The sequence below is a fragment of the Mastigoproctus giganteus genome, chromosome 3, assembly GCF_048544385.1.
Source record: "Mastigoproctus giganteus isolate SK-2022 chromosome 3, ASM4854438v1, whole genome shotgun sequence".
In the NCBI taxonomy this organism is placed as follows: Eukaryota; Metazoa; Arthropoda; class Arachnida; order Uropygi; family Thelyphonidae; genus Mastigoproctus; species Mastigoproctus giganteus.
The window spans coordinates 68,255,312-68,278,494 of record NC_143577.1 but is presented as its reverse complement, the minus strand read 5'-3'; the positions used below and the strand labels follow the sequence as shown (position 1 = coordinate 68,278,494).

Here is a 23,183-nt window from a genome sequence, read left to right as displayed (position 1 = left end):
AAAGAATGGAAGAGAAGCTGTGAACTACACCGCGAAGAATGGAACGAATTATATTGGGAATCAGACTGTTAGATAAGAAGAGAAACACGTGGATTAGGCAGTAAACTCAAGTAAAGGACATTCTTATCAAAACTAAAGAACTAAAATGGTCTTGGGCAGGACACTTAGCTCGAAGACATGATGACAGATGGACTAAGAAAATAACAGAATGGTACTCAAGAGGAGCTAGAAGAAAACCTGGATGACAACGGCAGAGATGGATAGATGAAATTCAAGAGTTTGTGGGTAGTAAATGGATGGCCATTACACAAAACAGAAGGAACTGGAAAGTTGCTGGAGAGGCCTTCATCCTGCAGTGGATTGAAAATGGATGATGATGATCTAGTAGCAGTTTTCTTGATATTGAAAAAGCGTATGACACATCCTGGTGATTCGGCATATCAAAAGACCTCTATAACTTTGGTCTTAGGGGTAACCTAGCTCTCTTTATTAAAAACTTTCTCTCGAATCGCCAATTTCAAGTCCGTTTAGGATCCACACTCTGAGTATTTTGTCAGTAGGAGGAAGTCCCACAAGGATCCATTCTGGTTGTCACGCTTTTCACAATCAAAATAAACTCTTACAGAACAACTTCCACCCACAGTAAACAATGTCTTCTGTGTTGACGATTTTGCTTTATTTTGTCATTCATGCAATAATGAGGGCCATTGAAAGGCAACTGCAAAAAACTATTGATCACCTTACATCCTGGTCATTGGCTAATGGGTTCAGATTTTCATCACAGAAGCGTTTGTTTACACTTCTGTCGCAAACACAATCTTCATCCTGACCCAGAATTAAGGCTTGGGCAAAACAACATCCCAGTTTTAGCAGAATTCATATTTCCTGGAATTATTTTCGACAAGAAGCTGACATTTCTACAACATATTCGTCAGCTTTGGACATGGTGTGTTAAAGGGCTTAATATCTTTCGTCAACTTTGTGGGGTGAAGATCGTACTACCCTTCTTTGTCTTTACCGAGCACTTGTCCAAACTCGATTATGGGTCTCAGGTTTATGATTCTGCTAGAGATAGTGTACTTTGGTTAGATCCAGTCCACCATTGGACATCCACTGGAGCATTTTGCTCATCTCCTGTCCAAAGCCTTTAAGTTGAAGCAAATGGACCATCTCTATCTCTTCGATGTAAGCAGTTGTCCTTACACCTTCAAATTGAAATCCCTGCCCGATCATCTCACGTGGGCATCCATTTTTGAACCACGCTGGGAAAACCTCTATAACACCCGTCAGACTGCCAAAAAACCTTTTGGTATTCGGATTCAAGGGCTGTTAAACGAACTTGACATGACAGTAGACAACGTTGCCTAGTCACCAAGGCAATTCCTTCCACCCAGTCATGCCTATTTTCCAACTTGTGACGTCTCCCTTAAGATCTGGGAGAAGGCTACTACTCCGTCATCTCTCTACTAACAACTCTTTGCATCACATAGACAGCAGTATTCTGACTTTCTGCCAGTCTATACAGATGGCTCAAAGTTAGATTGTTATGTGGGATCTGCTGTTGTGTTTCCTCACAAAACATTATCCAATAAGATCCCGCAAGAAACTAGCATTTATACTGCAGAGTTGTGTGGAATAAAAACAGCTCTAGATCACATTAAAAATAGCAATTACCAAAGTTATATGATTTATTGTGATTCATTGAGCATGTTACAGGCTCTAGTATCAGTGAGGTATAACCTGAATCCGATCCTGTCCTGAATCTGGCAGATTCTTTTTTCTTTCGTGGAATTAGACTTTGATATTCGCTTTTGCTGGATCCCAAGCCGCATTGGGATCCAGGGAAATGAATTAGCTGATAACCACTTCCAAATCAGCCATTTCCTTGGATAATCATTGCCTATCAGTCCCCTATACAGACTATAGGCAAATAATGTGTTACCTTACATTCCCAATGGCAAGATTCTTGCCACAGACAGGCTGTAAATAAATAAATCACACAATGGCAGTCCAGTCTACGCAGGGTTCGAAGAGAGGAAGTTGTTCTTGCTTGGCTCCGCATAGGTCATAGTCATCTAACACATTCCTATTTGCTGAGGGCGGATGACCCACCTATGTGTGAGATGTGTAACGCTGTTTTAACTGTCCGTCATATTTTTATAGAATGCCCTGTTTTTATAGAAGCATGACGCTTGTGTTTTACCGCTTTTAATAATCTGACTGAACCATTTACACTCAGTCAGATTATAGGTGACAGAGACAACATGTCTGATATTTTTAACTTTTTACACTCTTTAATCTAATAGAGTGTAAAAAAGTAAACTAATACAAAGATCTAAGTTTTATACTTTATATGTTTTTACTTTACTTTGTACCTTTTTTACATAATGGTTAATTGCTTGACGTGGTAGCCTAGGCTACCAAAATGTTTAGTATCCCGTTAAATTTGACTTGGTGCATTATGGCCTTAGCTGCCAATGCTCCATTAAAAACCAAATCATCAATCAACAATCAACTTTTTATCACTGATAGTAATTGCATCTTTGAGTAAATCCCACATCAGTACACTGTGATCACTCCCACCTAATGGTTCCTTTATCTGCAGATCCTTAATGCATGAATAATTACTGCTAATAATCAGATCAAGAGTATTACTCCCACTGGTTGCCTTTCAAACATGCCGCTGTAGAAAACAATCATCCAATACCTCCACAAAAGTCTTGCTGGTGTGTGAGTGACCAACTACAAGTTCCAGTCTATATCTGGGAAGTTAAAATCCCCCTTTATAAGACAGTCTGATTTACTGACCCACTTTCTCTGTAGAGTTGTTTGTTGTACTCGTCAGAGTCATTAGGCCTATAACACAATCCTACTCTCAACACCGCACTGTCCACCTATGTCAACTGGATGCACTTCCTTGGATTTTGATTCCTTAGATTTTAGAAATATACTCATTTCTGTGTTATTTTAAATAAATTACTATAAAAGTTATTTTTTATTTTATTATTTTTTTTATGAGAACCCCAAACACGAGAGGTATTAGAACCTATAGTGCTTAGTACCGTGCTTGGGTTGGAGGTTGAGAAGACAAAAGAAGATATTTGTTGATATTGGACTTGAACTTCTGTAGATTGTAATTTTCAGGAAATACATATGAAGGAAGGTTGTTCCAGAAAACGGCAGTTGAATGAATAAATGAGGAAGATGAAAAGTTGGTTCTGTGGGTTTGAAGTTGGACAGTAAATGGATGTTGGCTGGTGGTGGCACGTGTTCGGACTGTTTTGAAAGAGAGAGCAGGAATTATAGCAGCCAATTCAGAAGAACAGTGCCCATGGAAGTATCTGTAGAAGAGGCATGCAGCAGAAACAGTGCGTCTATGAGAAAGCGAGTGGAGCGACTCTGTTAGAGATGAATCATTAATTATCCTAACTGCCCTCTTCTGAATGGAATCAAGAAGCCTGAGAGAGGTTTTGGGGGCACCACCCCAGATGTGGGAACAATATTCCATGGCAGGGCGGATTTGCGATTTATACAGAGTGAGCAGCTGTTTGGAAGAAAATTAACGCCGAGAGCGAAAGAGAAAACCAAGTTTTTTAGATGCAGAGGAAGCAGTATTTGTAATGTGCTTGTGCCAAGAGAGATTAGAAGTCAGGGTAATCCCCAAAAGAGATATATCATTTTGCCTAGAAATCGGAGTGTCACTAAAGATAAGCATAGGAGCAGAAGAATCCTTTTTGCGAGATATAAGACAAGATTGAGTTGTAGAAGGGTTGAAATCAACTAAGTTGTCTTTGCCCCACTGGAGAATTACCTGAAGATCGGCATTTAAGGAATTGGCAGCAGATTTTCGAGAACTTGAAGCTGATTGGGCTGGACAAGGTTTCTCAAAATGGAAAGTTGAATGCAATGTACTATCATCGACAAAAGTATGGATAGGATTTCCAGTCAATGGAAGAAGGTCATTGATATTCAAGAGGAAAAGAGTGGGGGAAAGAACTGAACCTTGGGGGACACCGGCATTAGTGGAGAAGTTAGAAGACAGAGAGCCATCTACCATCACCGTCAGTGAGCGATCAGAGAGAAAACTGGATAACCAATTACTAAAAACAGTTGGCAAACCATAAGATGGAAGCTTGTTTAGAAGACCTTTATGCCAAACATGATCAAATGCCTTTGAGATGTCAAGAGCAACTACTTGTGTTTCACCGAACCTTTCCATTGAATTAGTCCATAAATGGGTAACATAAGCCAGAATATCACCAGTGGATCGACACTGACGGAATCCATACTGACGATCATTGATCAGACGGAAGGTTTCTAGGTAGTTTTAAGAGTTGGCGGTTGATTTCTCCATTACTTTAGAAAGAGTAGAAGTAATTGCAATGGGACGATAATTGGATGGGAGGGATTTGTCACCCTTTTTAGGAACTGGCTGGATGTGAGCAAATTTCCAAGCAGAAGGAAAAACACCTTTGGAATAAGAAAGTGAAAAAAGGCGGCAAAGAATAGGAGTAAGTTCAGGAGCACAGGTTTTGAGAACAAGTGGAGAAATACCATCAGGACCTGGAGCTTTCTTAGCATCAAGATTCATCAAAATCCTTTTGATATCCTTTTGATGGAAGACCACAGGAGGCATTGAATGGAGCGTGTTAGGAATGGTGGGAGGTGTTTTACCAAGATCATTAATACATGAGCTCGAAGAAAAATGGGATGCTAACAGGTCAGCTTTATCCTTGGCTGAAGTGACAACAGAACCATCTGGTTTGGACAGAGGTGGGAGCAGAGATGGGCAAAAGTTGGGGCCAATAGCTTTGGCAAGAGACCAGAATGCTCGGCTACCATTAGCGCAAGAAGCAAGTTTTCTACTCTTAGCCTGTTCAAACTCTGGTTTGGACTCATTAATAACTGCTTTACAATTGTTGCGAGCTTTGGTGTAGGCAGAAAATGAAACTGAAGAATTAGAAACAAGCCAATTACGATATGCAACATTCTTCTCTTGGACAGCCTTAGCACATTTATTGGAAAACCAAGGTTTAGATAAAGGACGAGATTTTAAAGTGGAGTGTGGGATAAAGGATTCCATTCCTGCAAGAATAATTTCACTAACACGATCTGAGCAAATGTTGACATCAGAAGTTTTGAAACAGTAATCAGACCAAGGAAAAGAAGAAAAGAAGTCTCGCAGGTCATCCCATTTTGCATTCTTGTAATGCCAAACAATACGAGGTTGGGAATAGCCATGAGATAAAGGTTCCATTGGAGAAGAGACAATCACCAAGTTGTGATCTGAAGTGCCTAAAGGACCTCTCACTTCAACCTTGTACTTAGAAGGGTTGTTTGTGAGAAAAAGATCAAACGTTATTGGCTGTATGATTAGGATTGTCCGGTATTCTTGTAGGTAAATGAACAATCTGTGCTAGGTTATTAGTAATTGCAAAAGCCTCAGCATCTCGACCTGCTGGGTCGGTGTGACTAGAAAACGGAAGCCAGCTGGAGTTGTGAACATTAAAATCGCCAAGGAAAATTACCTCACTGTTAGGAAAGCTGGACTGGAGAAAGTCAAGTTGCAAAGAGAGGAAGTCAAAGAGCTCCAAGTGATTAGTGGAGTTGGGAGAACGGCAGAGACAACAGATGAATTTTACACAATGAGGTAGAGAGATTTTAAGCCAGAGAAGATCAACGAGAGGAGATTCCAAATTGCCAAGTCTCTGACAGGGAATATCAGAACGGACATATGCACAAGTACCACCTTTGAGGCGAAAGGAATCATACAGCAAATAATTTGGGCATCTGAGATGAGCAGTAGTTGAATCAACTGATAACTGAGATTCAGTCAGAAAAAGTACATGGGGTTTGGAAGACTGCAAGTGAAAATGGACATCGTTGAGATTGGAATTGAGACCACGTATATTTGTGAAATGAATTAGGAAGTCCTTGGGAGGTTTAGATCTTTTTGCAGATAAGCTTGCTCTATTATTTTGACAATTCATGGTGTATTCAATAGTAAGAAAAAGTGGGTGGGATATGCTGTATGAAGTAATGAAATTTTTGGATATGGCGTACATGTGGTAAGAATATACCCAGATCCTTGACATAACGTGGCCTCGACAATGCTCCCTGCATACACACTACTCGGACTCCCTCCAGTCACTATCTGGCAGAGTAGAGGTAGCAAGATTATACACTAGCTGATCCGGAAGCCTCCTAGAGAGTTACCAATAGGTTTGGTCCGGTGTACTATCTAGCGGCCAGCCTGCGAATGCCGGTTTAGAGCTGTACCCTCAAAATGTAAGGAATATTGGATCTCGCCACAACATTCATCATAACCTCAAAAATCATCAATCATACTGCATGATGGAAGAGATAGGGAAGGGTTGGCCGGAACTTAGCTCTAGAGACTAAACATGGGTTCCACCACTTCAAGCCTCCAATAAGCAAAGTGGTGGTATTTCACCGGTTGATGAGAGTCATCTACCACCTAGTACTGCCTGGTAACATAGAGGGGCGGCGTTCCTCCTCCCCTCCATGTGGTGTGGGCGCCACACCTCGACCCCTGCTTACGTTGGTTCACACCTGGGTGGTCACCCACCATGTACTTGTGCATGAAGGTTATACCCAGGATTACTAACAGTCCCACCATCGTGAAGGTGCAAGCAGAGGATTTGGCTGTCATAGACCGTCCAGACTTCTCCAAAATTGGGTCCACTTGACTTGAGTGTCACCCGAATATCAGTTCCATCAGCGTTTTAGACTCCCAGGTAGCAAGAACAGCTTGTCTGGCCTATCTGAGAGAATGTCTGTGACAACCTCAAGGACCTAAAGTTAGATACTTTTCTATGATTATTTAATAATTATTATTTATTTCATAATTTATTTCACTATTTTTATTTCATAACTTAATTATGAAAGTCTTTAAGCCAAGTCTTTTTTCGATATAAAAAAGACTTGGCCTAGGCATTTCCTGATGTTCACTAATAATCATATATCAAAGGAAACATACTCACCTTTCCGTCCCATACATAGACTTCTACAAATGGTCTGAACTGTGCTTTTATTTCAACAAATACACAAAAAATTAACTCAAACATAAATTATAGTACAAGAGAAAGCTGATAATTACATTACAAAAATAATGAAACAATTTTAGCTCGCAATATGGCAAGATAACCAGCTCCTGATCTTTGTTACTTCAGCACTCGAAGGTGACTGAGGTGACCAAGTATAGTCAAGTCTAGGGCAGTTCACATTTTACTCCACACCCACCCATCATAAACCCCGTGATCCCTTTCCCCAAATGACCCAACCTCCTATTCCAGCTCCCTGCCCACCTTTTATTGAGTCCCTCCAGTTGACCTTACCTCTCTCCTATCCTGATTCTGCCTCTCATACTGCCTGGATTTGGTTGTGAAAGCAGGTTCTATATTGAAACTTTTTTTTCCTAAATAAAAGTTTTTATTGTAACAACTTTCATCAATCCTAGCCATTCTTTCATGAACAGGCATTCTTTCCATGAACATTTTAACAAGCTGTTCTTGCTACCTGGGAGTCTAAAACGCTGATGGAACTGATATTCGGGTGACACTCAAGTCAAGTGGACCCAATTTTGGCGAAGTCCGGACGGTCTATAACAGCCAAATCCTCTGCTTGCACCTTCACGATGGTGGGACTGTTAGTAATTCTGGGTATATACATTGAATGGATATAAAATATTTTTTTTTCATGGAAAGACTTCACTTTCCTTTTCAAGAATTAATTTCAAGAAAGGTACAAATTGGTTTTTGATTTAATTGTTGAAACACTTCTTTAGATTAGAAAAATCATTATGCACTGAGTGGCCACCTTATTAGGTACACTTATTCTTTTGGTGAAGTGGTAAAAGTTTCATACCTATTAAGAAATATTGTTCAAGGTTTAGGCCTAAATGGTTATCTAATGAACTAATGAGACTCGTAACAGAGAAGAAAAATGCATGGGATGTATATAAATTATCAAGCGACTCAGAAGCCTATGGCAGATATAAGCTAGTCTGTAATCAGGTCACAAAGAAGGTTAGGCAGGCGAAGGCAGATTACGAGAAATCCTTGGCAAAAAATGCTAAGAAAAACAGCAAGGATTTCTTTACTTATATAAACTCTAAAAGGAAGGGGATGAATCTGATTGGTCCACTTGACATCGATGGTTCGACTGTTGATGATCCTGCTCAGATAGCAAACAAACTGAATGAGTATTTTGCATCTACATTCACACATGAGGAATTATTAAGATTTGAAAATGGCAGAAGGTTATCAAATTGTAGCAGGATACTTAATGATTTTTTAATAACTGAAAGAAAAGTGGAGGAGAAATTGTTGAAGTTAAACATAAGAAAAGCACCTGGGGTGGATTGGATCTATCCAGTTATATTAAAGGAGGCGGCAAAGCAACTAAGCAAACCCTTAGCCATAATTATGAGAGCATCCTTGGATTCAGGGGAGGTCCCCACAGACTGGAGATGTGCAAATGTATCCCCAATTCACAAAGGGGGATTGAAGGGTGACACGAGTAATTACAGACCAGTTAGTTGAACTTCTGTTCCGGGTAAAATAATGGAGTCACTGGTTAAAGATGTATTGCAGGATCATCTAGACAAGACTGCAGCAATAATTCAGACACAGCATGGGTTTGTTAAGGGAAAGTCTTGTCTGACAAATTTGATAGGATATTATGATGTGGTTACAAAGGAACTGGATGCAAAAAATAATTTTGATATCATATATTTGGATTTCAGGAAAGCTTTTGACACTGTTGCGCATGGAAGACTATTGTACAAATTGGAGCAGAATGGTATTAAGGGTAAGTTGCTACAATGGATAAAAGGATGGTTAAGTGGGAGAAGACGGAGGGCGGTAATCAATGGGTGCTGCTCTTCATGGACTAACGTTATTAGTGGAGTCCCACAGGGTTCGGTGTTGGGTCCTCTGTTGTTTTGTATATATCAATGATATTGATGAAGGTATATCAGGCTTAATGTCGAAGTTTGCAGATGATACAAAGGTTGGCAGGGTTGTTAATGACAGTAATGGCAGTGTGCCACTGCAACAGGATCTAGATAATTTGGGCAGATGGGCTAAGAAGTGGCAACTGAAGTTTAATCTTGAGAAATGCAAAGTACTGCATATGGGTAGAAGTAACCCCAGAGAAACGTACCAAATGTGTGGTACTACACTTAAAGTGGTATTAAATGAAAAAGACCTGGGAGTAATTGTGCAGTCAGATGTGAAGTTTTCTGAGCAATGCAGACAGGCTACCAGGGCAGGTCATGGGGTTTTGTCAATGATATATAGGAATTTTGCTAGCAGGGAGAAGGAGGTGATTGTCCCTCTGTATAAGGCAATGGCCAGGCCACGCCTTGAGTACTGCGTACAGGTCTGGAGGCCTCATTTTAGGAAGGATGTAGATTTACTTGAGCATGTACAGAGAAGGGCAACAAGATTGGTGAGGGGAATGAAGGGATCCTCTTGCCAAGAGAGGCTTAAGTTCTGCAAATTGCAGTGGCTGGAGACTAGGCAACTGCACGGTGATCTGATTGAGGTATATAAGGCCTTGAATGGGTTAAGCACGCTGAATTCTGATGGGATCCTTCCACTTGTTCAGATTATGAACCCAAGGGGGCATAAATTCAAATTAAGAAAAGGCAGATGTAGAATAGATGTGCGGAAATTTGCCTTTAGCCAGCGGGTGGTTAATTGCTGGAACAAACTTCCATCTGTCGTTGTGGAAGTTGACAAGTTAAATAAATTTAAGGAGGAACTGGACAGACATTTGGAGGAAATGCTGTGATTTTTTTATTTTATATTATTTATTTATTATTTATTTTTATTATTTTTTTATTTATTTTATTTTATTTTTTTATTTATTATTATTATTTTTTTTTATTTTTATTTTTTGGCTGATTCTGCATAAGCTCATACAGTTGCTTTCTTGCATCACATGCCACTACTACTACTACTTCTTCAGTAACAATATCACATGATATGAACACTCTTTCAGTTATGTGTTAACATCAGCTATGCACATATGCAAGGGTGCTATATATATGATATTCAGTGCAAGATTGGGCAAGACAAACAATTTAAGTGACTTCAAAGATGGAATGGTAAAAAAAAAAAAAAAAAAAAGTAAACTGCAGCCATTATCAACCCACTGCAGAATGGATGCCTCCTCAACAATTGATGTTGAGGGAAATGGACCATAATCTGGCAGATTGTGGTTGGCAGATTCACCGTATTTATCAGTCAGGGGCTGGAACCCTGGTCTACTTAAAGAGTGTGTGCTACTGCACTCCCGCTCCTGACCACACGGCTACGAAGGCCTTACCTCCGTAATGGTAGTTCTTGTAGTTTCTGTCAAATGTGCCAGTATGAGTATTTTAGGAAACTGCAACCCTGCTGGGAATTTCATGTACCACTCTGTCTTAGGAGTATTCAGATGGTCCAGTAACAAAACAACATTCAGATAACAACAGTCCTCTCATTAGAAACAGCTCATTAATATAAGAGGGCCAGTAGAGGCTGACAAGGTTTGTGCAGAAAGGCTGCAATCAGTGAAATAACAAAGGTGTACTATAGTGGTAACCATAAAGGCATTTCAGATGCACAACTCTCACACATGCCGACCGGGCCAGCCGGGTGGGTAAATTGCCTGCCTGGCAACCCAAAGGTCGCAGGTTCGAATCCTGCCTCAGGCTTGGATCAGAGTAGTGCAAAAAACCTTGGGAGGTGCATTATGGCCACAGAAGCCAATGCGCCAACAACTAACAAAAAAAAAAAAAAAAACCCTCACACCTTGTCATGGATGGGATATTGCAGCTGACAGTTGAACTGAGTTCTGTTAACAAAAAACAAGAAGGTTCAGTTACAGTGGGCTCTGGCACACTAACATTGAGCGGCAGAAGATTGTGTAAAATGTAGCCTCATCTAACAAATTCTGATTACTGCTGTTTCATGCTGGTGGGAAGAGCAGAATGTGATTAAAACCTGTCCACTTCTATTCAGGCTGGTAGTGATGGTGTGTGTGTGGGGGGGGGGGTTCATGGTGCACATTTGGCCTCTTGGTACCAGTGGACCAACAATTAGTTGCCACAAGTTACTGGAAAATTGTTTACAACCAGGCATATTCCTTCATGGATAGAGTATCTATTTGTGAATGGATTCTTCCAACAAAAATGGTTTCAGGAATATGAGCAAATTCAGCCTATTTGATGGCTTCCCCCAGTTACCAGAGCTTAATGCAGTTCGCCTGTGGGATGAGGAAGAATGAGTTCTTTAGAGTTAAGATCCACAACCATCCAGTTTACAACTGTGGAAAGCAACTCAGTTAATATGTACCATCATCCCAGTAGCATGCTTTGAACATCTCATTGAGTTCATGCCACAGTTAGAGTTATTCTGAATGAAGTGGCCACTCAGTGTAAATACTAATGAAAAGATTTTTTTTAGAGTCAGTTTTACAGTGGAAAGGATATATCTGTAATATCTGTATTTTTTACAGTCTATTTATTTATTTATTAAGAAAGCAATGGCCAAATCTGTGTTCTGCCAAGATATGGAATGTGATTAAAGTTCATGATAATGTGGAATTGGCTGTTTTAAGAGACATTTCCTGTAAAATTATAAAAAAACTGTTTTAAATCAGCAGAGATTAAAACCACACACGAAAATTAACAGTTATATATCTCCTTTGGATGGGATTTTATAATTGTCATTTTAGTCTGTGCTGATGCTTTTTACTGTAGTTTTTAGACACTTCTCACAATACTATAGACTGTAATGAAACCCATTGAAATTTTTTAATTGTTTTAAACACAATATTCTTAAACTTTTGGCCTTTTTTTTTTTTCTATGATTATTGAAAAATAAATAAAACAAAAAAACTTAATGTTGCTCATTCTTGTGATGATAATATATATATATAACAAGCAAATTTTATTTTATTAAATGATTCTTATTCACCTTTTAATGTTTCAGGACTCTTGAGGCTATCGAATTTTTGGTTGAACGATATGGACTTAATATTTTGTCAGAAAGAGATGAAAATGGCCATATCCCAGCACATTGGGCTTGTTTGGGTGGACATGCAAATATTGTTACCTATATGATTAAAAATGGTGCTCCTGTTAATTTACCAAGTGAAAGTCATGTTGGTGCATATCCTATTCACTGGGCTTGTGTAAGAGGTCATGTAACTGTTGTTGATATTCTTTTACAGGTATGTAAGATCTAAGTTTTGAGTAATCATATCATAAACACACTGTTATTCTGCTGCATTATACCATTGAATTAAAGTATATAGGAAGGTTGTTGGTAACTGTCACACTGCTGCATTATCATTAACTTTCTGTACCATTTCAGGTACCCTCTTCCACACCAAGTAGCGCATAACCTATTGCAAGAAAGCATGTAATATATAAGGGTGGGTCAACTGAAAATAGCAAAGCTTCAGTCAGTTTCTTATTCAAACCTGTGGTAAGGTATCTCATTACTTTTTTCACCATAGGTTCCTCCTCATGCATTATCTATCTTTCGTTATGAAACTAATACTTGGATACCATTAGAGAAGAATTTCTTTTGTTGCTTTCTGAGGCAGTGCAGTGTGACCTTATATGTTAATGTTCTCTTGTCAGTAATATCATTGCATGCCACTTTCTGACCCACTTGTGCGTCTGAAATGATGTTTGATGCTCTGTGCAAAGCTGAAGGGGATAATTTTCTAGTATGTATAGTTAATACATATGAATAAAGCCAATAAATAGTGACATCGTTCCATCTTCCCCAAAACTGAAGACATTCCAAGCTATAGCATCTGCTGCAAAAGTGATGTTAATTGTATATTTGAAAAAAATGTGATTATTTTGAGAGTTAGGAAGGGAACAATTGTCAAACACTGCTTCGTATGGCAATATGCTTAAAAACCATCCAAAGTCTGCAATCTGGACAAAAATTATAAGGTCGATCTCAGAAGGAGTTTGTTTATCATGACATTGCCCATTGTTATGTGCCCATACAGCTTTAATGTGATTGAAGATCTGTGCTTTAAAGTGCTGTCACATTTCCTTATTTAGCTGAGTTGCCTCCTAGTGACTCATGTTTATTGGACACTCAGAGATGTTAATGGAAAAGCACATCTACTAAGTGGTGCATGAATAACTCATTAAGCAGCTGAGGAAATTCTTCTGTGATATTATCCAGGCATTAGTTTTGAAATAGAAAATGTGGATTGCAAGATGAGGTAACTGCCAAAAATTGTAAAGGGGCATTACAAGGAAGTTTCTACAGATTTCAGTTTTTTTGTTTTTTTTCCTTTTGCTGAGAGATGCAAATTTTAAGTGCATTACTATTGTTTAGATTATATGATTTTCGCCATAAATTTACAATTAGAGATGTTGGATTATCATCATTTTGACTTGTGCATTTGAGAGGAGGATTTTTCATTTTTGTTCTAGAACCAGCACAGACTACTCTGTATAGTAAAATCCCATTACATGAAATTCACAGGGTTGTATAAAACATTTCATTGTACTGAAATATTTGCTGAATTTAATATTACTAAAAATATTTTAAAGGAACCATTATTTGCTCAGATGAGCTTTGCTGCACTTTCCTAATAAATGAAGTAGCAATTTTTGCTTTATTTTAATTCAGTATAGACTTTAAAATCAATATTAAATAAATAAATTTAGAAAAGATGTATACAAAAGTAAATATATTTATTAAGAGCTTATCATTTAAGATAAACAGTATCATATAAAATTTTAATAAACCACACATTCAGAAATATGGTACAGAAGATAACACATCTATTGATTTTCACGTATTAATTTTTGTTTTTATTGTTTAAAAATTTTTTGCACATTAATAAAAAAATTCTTTAATATGGTTTGATGTGTGGGTTCAGACCGAACATACAAGACACGAAAATACAAGTCCCCTTTTGTTATAGTCCCATATCTGCTTTTCGAATGGTTATTCAATTTGAGTATTTTTTAAAAATTTCCTTTATGTAAGTGTCAGTATGCCATACCATTGGGGGGGGGGGATTTGAGCATTATTATTTAAAAATATGGAAAATGTAGTAGAGGTTGCAATACCACATTCCTTTGCACATCTCTTTAAGTTTCTTTCTTTTTTTTTTTTTTTTTCTTTAAGCAAATTTTCCTATAACAGCATATATAATTATATTAGCAGACAGTGTCATTCATAACTTTTACATAATATTTTTATTGCATTATAAACCAGTTCATTTTAAGCATTGGTGATCTTTGAAAATTATTTTTATTGAATTTCATTTTTTTGTTCAAACCTGACTTGTAACATATTAACAATGTGAGGGCAGGGGCATTCGAGACCTGGTAATAATTTTGTTATAGTACAATGTTCATTGTTGTTTTGGTTTTTAGGAGCATTAGCAACTAAGGCCATATTGCTCCGGGAATATGCGGTGGTCATTCCCTGACCTTTCCGCATCCTCTGTATTTGGTGGTGACGGGCTCGAACCCCGGTCTAATCAAGAAGCGTGTGCTATGCACTGCTGCTCCTTCCCACCTGGCTACGGAGGCGCCACAATGTTCATTAAACCAGTATTTGTTGTAATGGAGTTTTACTGTACTTTGTATTTGATCTCTTTATTTCCTGTTCAGTCAGAGCATGATGTGTATGTCAGATTCTGTTAAGTTAATTGTATTACTAATTCTAATGCTTCTGTTTCGCCAAACAACTTAGCTATTTAGGCAGGTGTTTTTAGAATGAAAGACTAGAAATCATGAAAATACAAGTCCTATTTTGTTGTGTTCCCATATCTGCTTTTTCTACTTTTTGTATTGTTTATTCAATTTCAGTATTTTTTTAAAAAAATTTCCTTTATGTAAGTGCCAGTATGCCATACCATTGGGGGGGGGGGGGTGATTGAGCATTATTATTTAAAAATGCGGAAAATGTAGTAGACGATGCAATACCACATTCCTTTGCTAGATCTTTTTAAATTTTTTTTTTTTCTTTAAGCAAATTCTCTTATAACAGCATTTATAATATGAGCACACAGTGTCATTTATAACTTTCACATATTTTTCTTGCATTATAAATCAGTTTATTTTAAGCATAAGTGGTTTTTGAAAATAATTTTTTACTGAATTTTCATATTTTTGTTCAAACCAGACTTGTAACAAGTTAACAAGGAAAGGGGCATTCGAGACCTATATTTTAATAATATTCTAATATTTTTGGTATAGGGCAATTTTCATTAAAACAGTATTTACTGTAACAGATTTTACTGTACTTTGTATTTGATCTCTTTATTTGCTGTTCATTCAGTAGGAGGCTTTGTTGATATGGCTTATTGGGAGCCATCTTTTGTTTGCATATCACCAAGTAAACAGCTATTTTCTTTAAAATAGTGTAATATATGATTGGCCATGCTACATATAACTATGAATGTACTTTTAGTAGGTGTAATTACCCACTACTATCTGGAAAAAAAAGGTTAAATTGAAAATCTGTACTCATAGCAGCCAATTTACAGCTTATAGGCAATGCCCACTGTTTAAATAAAAATAGTGATGGCATAATTGAATGATTAGTAATTGAGAAATTTCGATAATTGAAATAATTTGTTAAAAAATTGTTAGGTTAATTCAAAATATAGATAGAAAATTTTTCCTGTTTTAGTTTAGTAGGATTTAAAATTTGAATCACTGTATCTTATATGAGGCTTACCTTAGGTTAGACAGCCCAGGACAAGTGGCATCTGATGCTTCTTTCCTCTACTAAAAATATACTATGGGGGGGGGTCAGAAAAGATTTTTGTTTCGTACTTCAAATCTGTAGCAATCACACAAATTTTGGTTTCAATCTGACAACTTTTTTTTTTTTTTTTTTTTTTTTGGCAGTACTGAATGAAGTGAAGTTTCACAGTGAATAAAGTGGAATACAGATCAGTGATTCAGTTCCTCTTTCTGCAAGGGAAAACATCCAAATACCTAGAGTGTTATTTCACATTGGTATAAACAGTTCAAATATGGAAGAACTTCAATGCATGATGAAGAAATTCCAGAACATCCAGCAATTGCTGGGTTTTCTGGAAGAGTGTATTGCAAACAGAAGAGAGTATTGCAAAAATTGAGGCATTAATCCTGAAGATCACCATATTTGCATCAGAGAAATAGCTGCAGAGCTCCAAATTAGTGTAGGGTCTGTGGAGAACATTATCCATCAACAGTTGCATATGAGTAAAGTGTCTGCTAGATGGGTTCCTGGACCTCTGGAAGAATGCAGAATCATCACCGCCCCCCAAAAAAGGCAAAGGTGTAACCAAGTGCTGAAGGTGATGACATCAGTTTTTTGGGATCAGCATGGTGTTAATACTAACAGATTATTTCAAAAGGGCTGTACTGCGATGACAAAGATTATTCCAACCTTTGCATAAAACTGCATGCTTCTGTAAAAGAAAAGAGTTGAGGAAAGCTATCAAAAGGTGTGTGCCTACTCTAAGACAGTGCCCCTGTGCATTCCTTGCAAGCTGCAGCGAGGTGTGCCCAAAATGTGGATTCGAAATATTGCCACAGACTTATTATTCCCCAACCTTGCATTCTCAGATTTCTTCCTCTTTCCTGCTCTGAAGTCTATAGGGAAAACATCAGTTCTTTCCTTCACTCATTTCGTTTTGTATATTAATGACTGTCTGCTGACTGGAAATCCTATCCATAGTTTTGCTGATGATAGTATGCTACATTTCAATTTCTTGAATGTTCACCTCTAATTCTTTAAATTTCGATCTTCAAATAATTCTCCATTGGGGTGAAAAAAATTTAGTTAACTTCCATCCTTCTAAAACTCAGTCCTAGCTTATATCTTGCAAAAAAAGGTGCTTCTGCTCCTATTCAATGACACTCAGATTTCTAGACAAGATCACGTATCTATTGGGGATTACCATGACTTTTAATCTCTCTTGGCATAAGCACATCACAAATATTGCTTCCTCTTCATGGAAAAAACTTTGCCGATGATGAGGTGATTTCTGCTGTGGAGTCATGGTTTGAAGGATAGTTAGAGGACTTCTACAAAACTAGCCGTGGAAGTGTATTGAGAGGTGGTAAAAATATGTTATTTCGTCTGGTGATTAAGTTGCAAAAGTGTAATACATGGTGTTTGTTTCAACCCTTTATCACAACTGCTCCTGGGTGAATACAAATCTTTATTGACTCCCCCCTCGTATATGTAAAAATAATACTCCATATGTAAAAAAAATCTCCAGGTTCATTTTCTGCCTACACTGAAGCTTGCAATAATTGCAAAGCAGTTTATCTCTAAATCTAACTAGATTTTGAACAGGCTAAGATTAGAACTTGCTTCTTGTCTAAATGATATTTGATCATTCTGGTTGGCCACAACTTTTGCCTGTACTCCAACCTCTATTAAAACCTAATGCGTCATTGCCTCTTGGCTAAAGATAAAGCTGACTTACTAGCAACCTACTTTTCTTCTAACTCTTGTATTGACAATCTTACTAAACCACTTCCTACTATTCCTAGTACACTCCATTCAGTGCCTCCTGTGGTCTTCCATCAAAAAGATGCCAGAAGAATTTTAAACAGTCTTTATGACAAGAAAGTTCCAAGTCCTGAAGGCATTTCTGTGCTCCTGAGCTTCCTATTTTGTGTTGCATTTTCATGCTTTCTTAATCCACTGGTTTTTTTTCATTCTGCTTAGAAATTTGCTCATATCCAGCCAGTTCCTAAAAAGGATGATAAAGCTCTCCCATCCAGTTATTGTCCTGCTGCACTTATCTCTAATCTTTTGAAAGTAATGGAGAAATCCATTAACTACCAACTCCTAAACTATCCTGCAGTCTTCCATCTGATCAACAATCGCCAATTTGCATTCCATCAGTGTTGACCTATTAGTGATATCTTGACTTATGTTACCCATCTGTCGACAAATTCACTGGAAACATTTGGTGAAAATCAAGCAGATGCTCTTGACATTTCTAAGGCTTTTGATCATGTTTGATATAAAGATCTTCTAATATTAGTAAAATAATAAGAGGAGTTTACCTCAATATAGTATGTAGAACACTTCCGTATGATACCCTCCAGAAATTAAAACAGAAAAAACTAAAAAATCGATGACTTACCGGTAGTACATTAGAGTAAAATATAAATAATTAAATAATCAATTTAACACAATTCAAATCAATTTAAAACAATTAAAAATCAAATTAACGCAATTAAAAGAATCTAACGAAAATATTCAAAACGATTTTCCTTCCTGAAGCTGACAACGCTTTTCGACTGTATGTCGTGATCACAGGAATGAAAATTACCGAAATTTTTGAATGGCTTGGTGCAAAATTACATTAAATCTAGACTAAGGTACTTGGTCCAAAGTTAGCATATTTCTTTCCTAAAATATTGCCTTCAAAACAACATCGTTCCGAAGTTTGCCAGGGTGAATTTAAATTAAAAAATTTCAGGCATAAAACAACTAACACTGGCGATATCGCGTAATATTGTTAAGCTTGCCTTAAAATTTCAATATTCAAATAAACAAAAATACCTTTCCCAGGTTTAGGAAGCTTCGCGATAAATTAAAAAATTATCTACATCCGAACGATTGGTCTGTATTGAAGACCTCCATAGATTTGCCACGGGAAGCACAGGCTTCAAAAATAAAAAACAGACGTTAATAAGTTGCAAACATTATCGGATAAGTCAAGACACATTCATGCTAATTCTAACACATTGTCGCGGGCTTGCGACCAAGTTCATACGAGTTGGGTGACATCCCCCCCCCACAGACACACAACGTACTACCACAGAATATGTCAGCTAGTTCCCGAACACCCCCTCACCCAGTATCCAACGAACCGACATATCAACAGGTTACTAATCTTTCCTCGTGTACACTATCGCAGGACCAGATTTCACTTTTATCCAAAGGACTAAATTATAATTTACCACCTCGAAAACTGCCTAAAAAACAATGCGTGATTGATATTGAATTTGGACTTCGTAATGTTCCACAAAAAGATGTATTTATTCAACAAGTTAACCAAGTAGTGAATACACATGACAGTTCAGCTTTACGAGAACTTAGAGGAAATAAGGACATTATTATACAGAGGGTAGATAAAGGAGATACAGTGGTAATACTAGATAAACATGATTATATTAATAAGTTAGATTCAGTTGTGTCAGATACCTCCACTTATCGTGAAGTAGACCCGGCACTGTTTACCAATTTGGTCAATCAATACAATAAAACATTAACCACGTATCGAAAAAAACGACTACATTACTATGGTTCAGTTAAAGGAATTGAAGTCCAGAACATACAATACTCCTGCACTTTTTGGTCAGGTAAAATTACACAAGACTGGATTTCCTATTCGACCTATTGTTTCCTACAGGAATTCGGCATTTTCATCCTTAGCCACACATGTATATAACAAAAACCCTTTAGACAGGTAATACAATTTGGGATTAAGAACTACGATACATTATTTAATAATCTTAAAGACTGTTGACTCAGCGACAATGACAATTTATTCTCACTGGATGTTACCTCATTATATACGAATGTAAACGTTAAATACACATTAGATATTATTTAGGATATGTTAAATAAAAACTCGACACCGATTAATTATACGAAGCTACCTATTAAGGAAATTTTTCACTTAATTAAACTGTTAGTTGAGGCTAACTACATCACCTTTCAAGACAAGGTGTACAAACAAATTTTTGGATTACCAATGGGTTTGAGCCTGAGTGGCTTAATGTCAGAGATCTATCTCTCAACGATTGAGCAGATACATTTGACACCTTTTCGAACCGGTATCACATACTATGGGAGGTATTTAGACGATGTTCTAGTTATTACCGATAGTAATACTATCCAAGACATTTTACATTCGTTTAATAATATTCATTCTAGACTCAAATTTACATTGTAAAGGGAGGATACGGATACAAAGTCATTAAACTTTCTAAATTTCACACTTGCCCGGGACTCGAATAAAATACAATTTAGCATCTATTGAAAACTTACAAACACCGGTATGCTTCTACATTATAATAGCTATCACCCGTTCACCTACAAAAGATGGATTATCTTTAATCAATTTCTTAATGCCTATAAATATTCAATGGCGGATTCTGCTTTGGACTCAGAAATACAAATATTAACTAGCAAATTCTTAAACAGGGGTTATTCCATTACCACAATAAACCGAATTAGGGTACAAGCTAAGGATAGGATACAAAATACTACACCAATCAACAATAGTAATATCAAATGTGTCACTTTGACAACATAGTTTCAGCGTCATAGTGGCTAATTATATTTGTTGTTCCATTAGCAGCAGCATTTTCTTTTTCTTCAGTTTCAGACTCATCCAAAATTGTCATCACTCTTTGCACAATTTCGTCATCTAAAATTTCTAATCAGACTTCCATTTTGTCCATATCCAGCCAATCATTTACTTCCCCCATCAAAATATTTTTAAAACCAGGAACATTCGAACAAAACTGCAAAATTTCAGTTTCTTTTGGAAGGGTTTCTGCATCAGTTGAATATATTTCTTGCCACAATTTATTTCAGCTTATTTGTGTTGTTTGAACTGTAACATCATTGCAGGCATCAACGACATTGAAAATTGCATCTTTTATAGTGTAGTTTTTCCAAAACCCTATCAATTAAACTGTTAGTTGAGGTGAACTTCAGGATTAATGTGGTCATTTAAAAAAATAAAACTATGTATTAAGAAAAATTGCTTTAAATTTTCTACACAGTAATACAGCACAGCTCATTTTAAATTAAAATGAATCAATCAATAATATTAATATTTATTTATATATTAAATGGTAAAATTAAAAAAATAATTAATTTTACAGTAGGAATATAGCATTAGTTGAGGTATATGATGCAAGAAAGCAAGCTTATACAGCATCAGCTAAAAAAAAAAAAAAAAAAAAAATCTTCCGATTTCACCCATCCATTCACTCCAAAAGTTTTTGCAGAAAATTTATTTAAGATAACAGCTTCCATAATGACAGATGGAAATTTGTTCCAGCAATTAACCACCCACTGGCTAAGGGCAAATTTCTGTACATCTATTCTACAACTGTCTTTCCTCAGTTTGAATTTATGCCCCATCAGGTTCATAATCTGAGGAAGAGGAAAAATCCCATCAGCATTGAGCTTGCTCAAACCATTCAAGGCCTTATTTTTTTATGAAAACCCCAAACACGAATGGTATCAAAACCTATAGTACTTGGTACCGTACATGGGTTGAAGGAGAAGTATGGGTGTATGGGGGGAGGGGGGGTGCCAGAAACTTTGCTCTAGAGACTAAACATGGGTTTCACCACTTCAAGCCTCCAATAAGCAAAGTGGTGGTATTTCACCGGTTGATGAAAGTCATCTACCCCTTATACACCTCAAACAAATCACCTCGCAAGTGCCTAGTCTCCAAATGCTGCAATTTGCAGAACTTAAGCTATTCTTGGTAATATACTTGGCAAAGGCCAGACAAAACTGTACACCCTAAAAATCACCTGCCATCTTGACCTGGATAAAAGTTTATAAAATAATTTGTGCCGATTGCTTGATTTGAAAAAAACTACAATCACCTTTCACAACAGCTTTGGGACTAGGGGAAAGGTATTTCCCCTAGTTCCAAATTCTCACCCCAATTTTCAGCCCTAATTCCAAACTCTAGAGTACTTGTTAATTTTTTCTTAATTATATCAATATACATATTTTAATTAAACAGTAAAATATGTATACTCATTTTAATAAACAGTAAAAAATGAATGCAGGTAGTAGTAGTAGTAGTAGTAATGGCACATGATGCAAGAAAGCGAGTGTAGGAGCTTATGCAGCATCAGCCAAAAAAAAAAAAAAAAAAATCACACCATTCCCTCCAAATGCCTGTCCAGTTCTTCCTTAAATTTATTTAACCTATCAACTTCCACAACGACAGATGGAAGTTTGTTCCAGCAATTAACCACCCGCTGGCTAAAGGCAAATTTCCGCACATCTATTCTACATCTGTCCTTTCTTAATTTGAACTTATGTCCCCGTAGGTTCGTAATCTGAACAAGTGGAAGGATTCCATCAGAATTCAGCGTGCTCAACCCATTCAAGGCCTTATAGACCTCAATCAGATCACCGCGCAGGTGCCTAGTCTCCAGCCACTGCAATTTGCAGAACTTAAGCCTCTCTTGGTAAGAGAATCCCTTCATTCCCCTCACCAATCGTGTTGCTCTTCTCTGTACACGCTCAAGCAAATCTACATCCTTCCTAAAATGAGGCCTCCAGACCTGTATGCAGTACTCAAGGCGTGGCCTGACCATTGCCTTATACAGAGGGACAATCACCTCCTTTTCCCTGCTAGCAAAATTCCTATATATCATTGACAAAACCCCATGACCTGCCCTGGTAGCCTGTCTGCATTGCTCAGAAAACTTCATATCTGACTGCACAATTACTCCCAGGTCTTTTTCATTTTCTACCACCTTAAGTGTAGTACCACACAGTTAGTACGTTTCTCTGGGGTTACTGCTACCCATATGCAGTACTTTGCATTTGTCAAGGTTGAACTTCAGTTGCCACTTCTTAGCCCATCTGCCCAAATTATCTAGATCCTGTTGCAGTAGCACACTGCCATTACTGTCATTAACAACCCTGCCAACCTTTGTGTCATCTGCAAACTTCGACATTAAGCCTGATATACCTTCATCAATATCATTGATAAATACACAAAACAACAGTGGACCCAACACCGAACCCTGTGGGACTCCACTAATAACATTAGTCCACGAAGAGCAGCACCCATTGATTACCACCCTCTGTCTTCTCCCACTTAACCATCCTTTTATCCATTGTAGCAACTTACCCTTAATACCATTCTGCTCCAATTTGTACATTAGTCTTCCATGCGCAACAGTGTCAAAAGCTTTCCTGAAATCCAAGTATATGATATCAAAATTATTTTTTGCATCCAGTTCCTTTGTGACCACATCATAATAACCAATCAAATTTGTCAGACAAGACTTTCCCTTAACAAACCCATGCTGTGTTTGAATTATTGCTGCAGTCTTGTCTAGATGATCCTGCAATGCATCTTTAACCAGTGACTCCATTATTTTA

At 37.4% G+C, this 23,183-nt stretch overlaps 1 protein-coding gene across 1 annotated transcript in view; it reads left to right on the top strand.

The window, feature by feature from the left end:
- Patsas (palmitoyltransferase Patsas) overlaps window positions 1–23,183 on the top strand; it is a 207,714-nt gene that overhangs the window by 26,720 nt on the left and 157,811 nt on the right. The window contains exon 2 of the mRNA XM_090370000.1: window positions 12,006–12,246. Within this exon, the coding sequence (XP_090226126.1) occupies window positions 12,006–12,246 (241 nt within the window). The remainder of the gene's footprint in view (window positions 1–12,005; window positions 12,247–23,183) is intronic.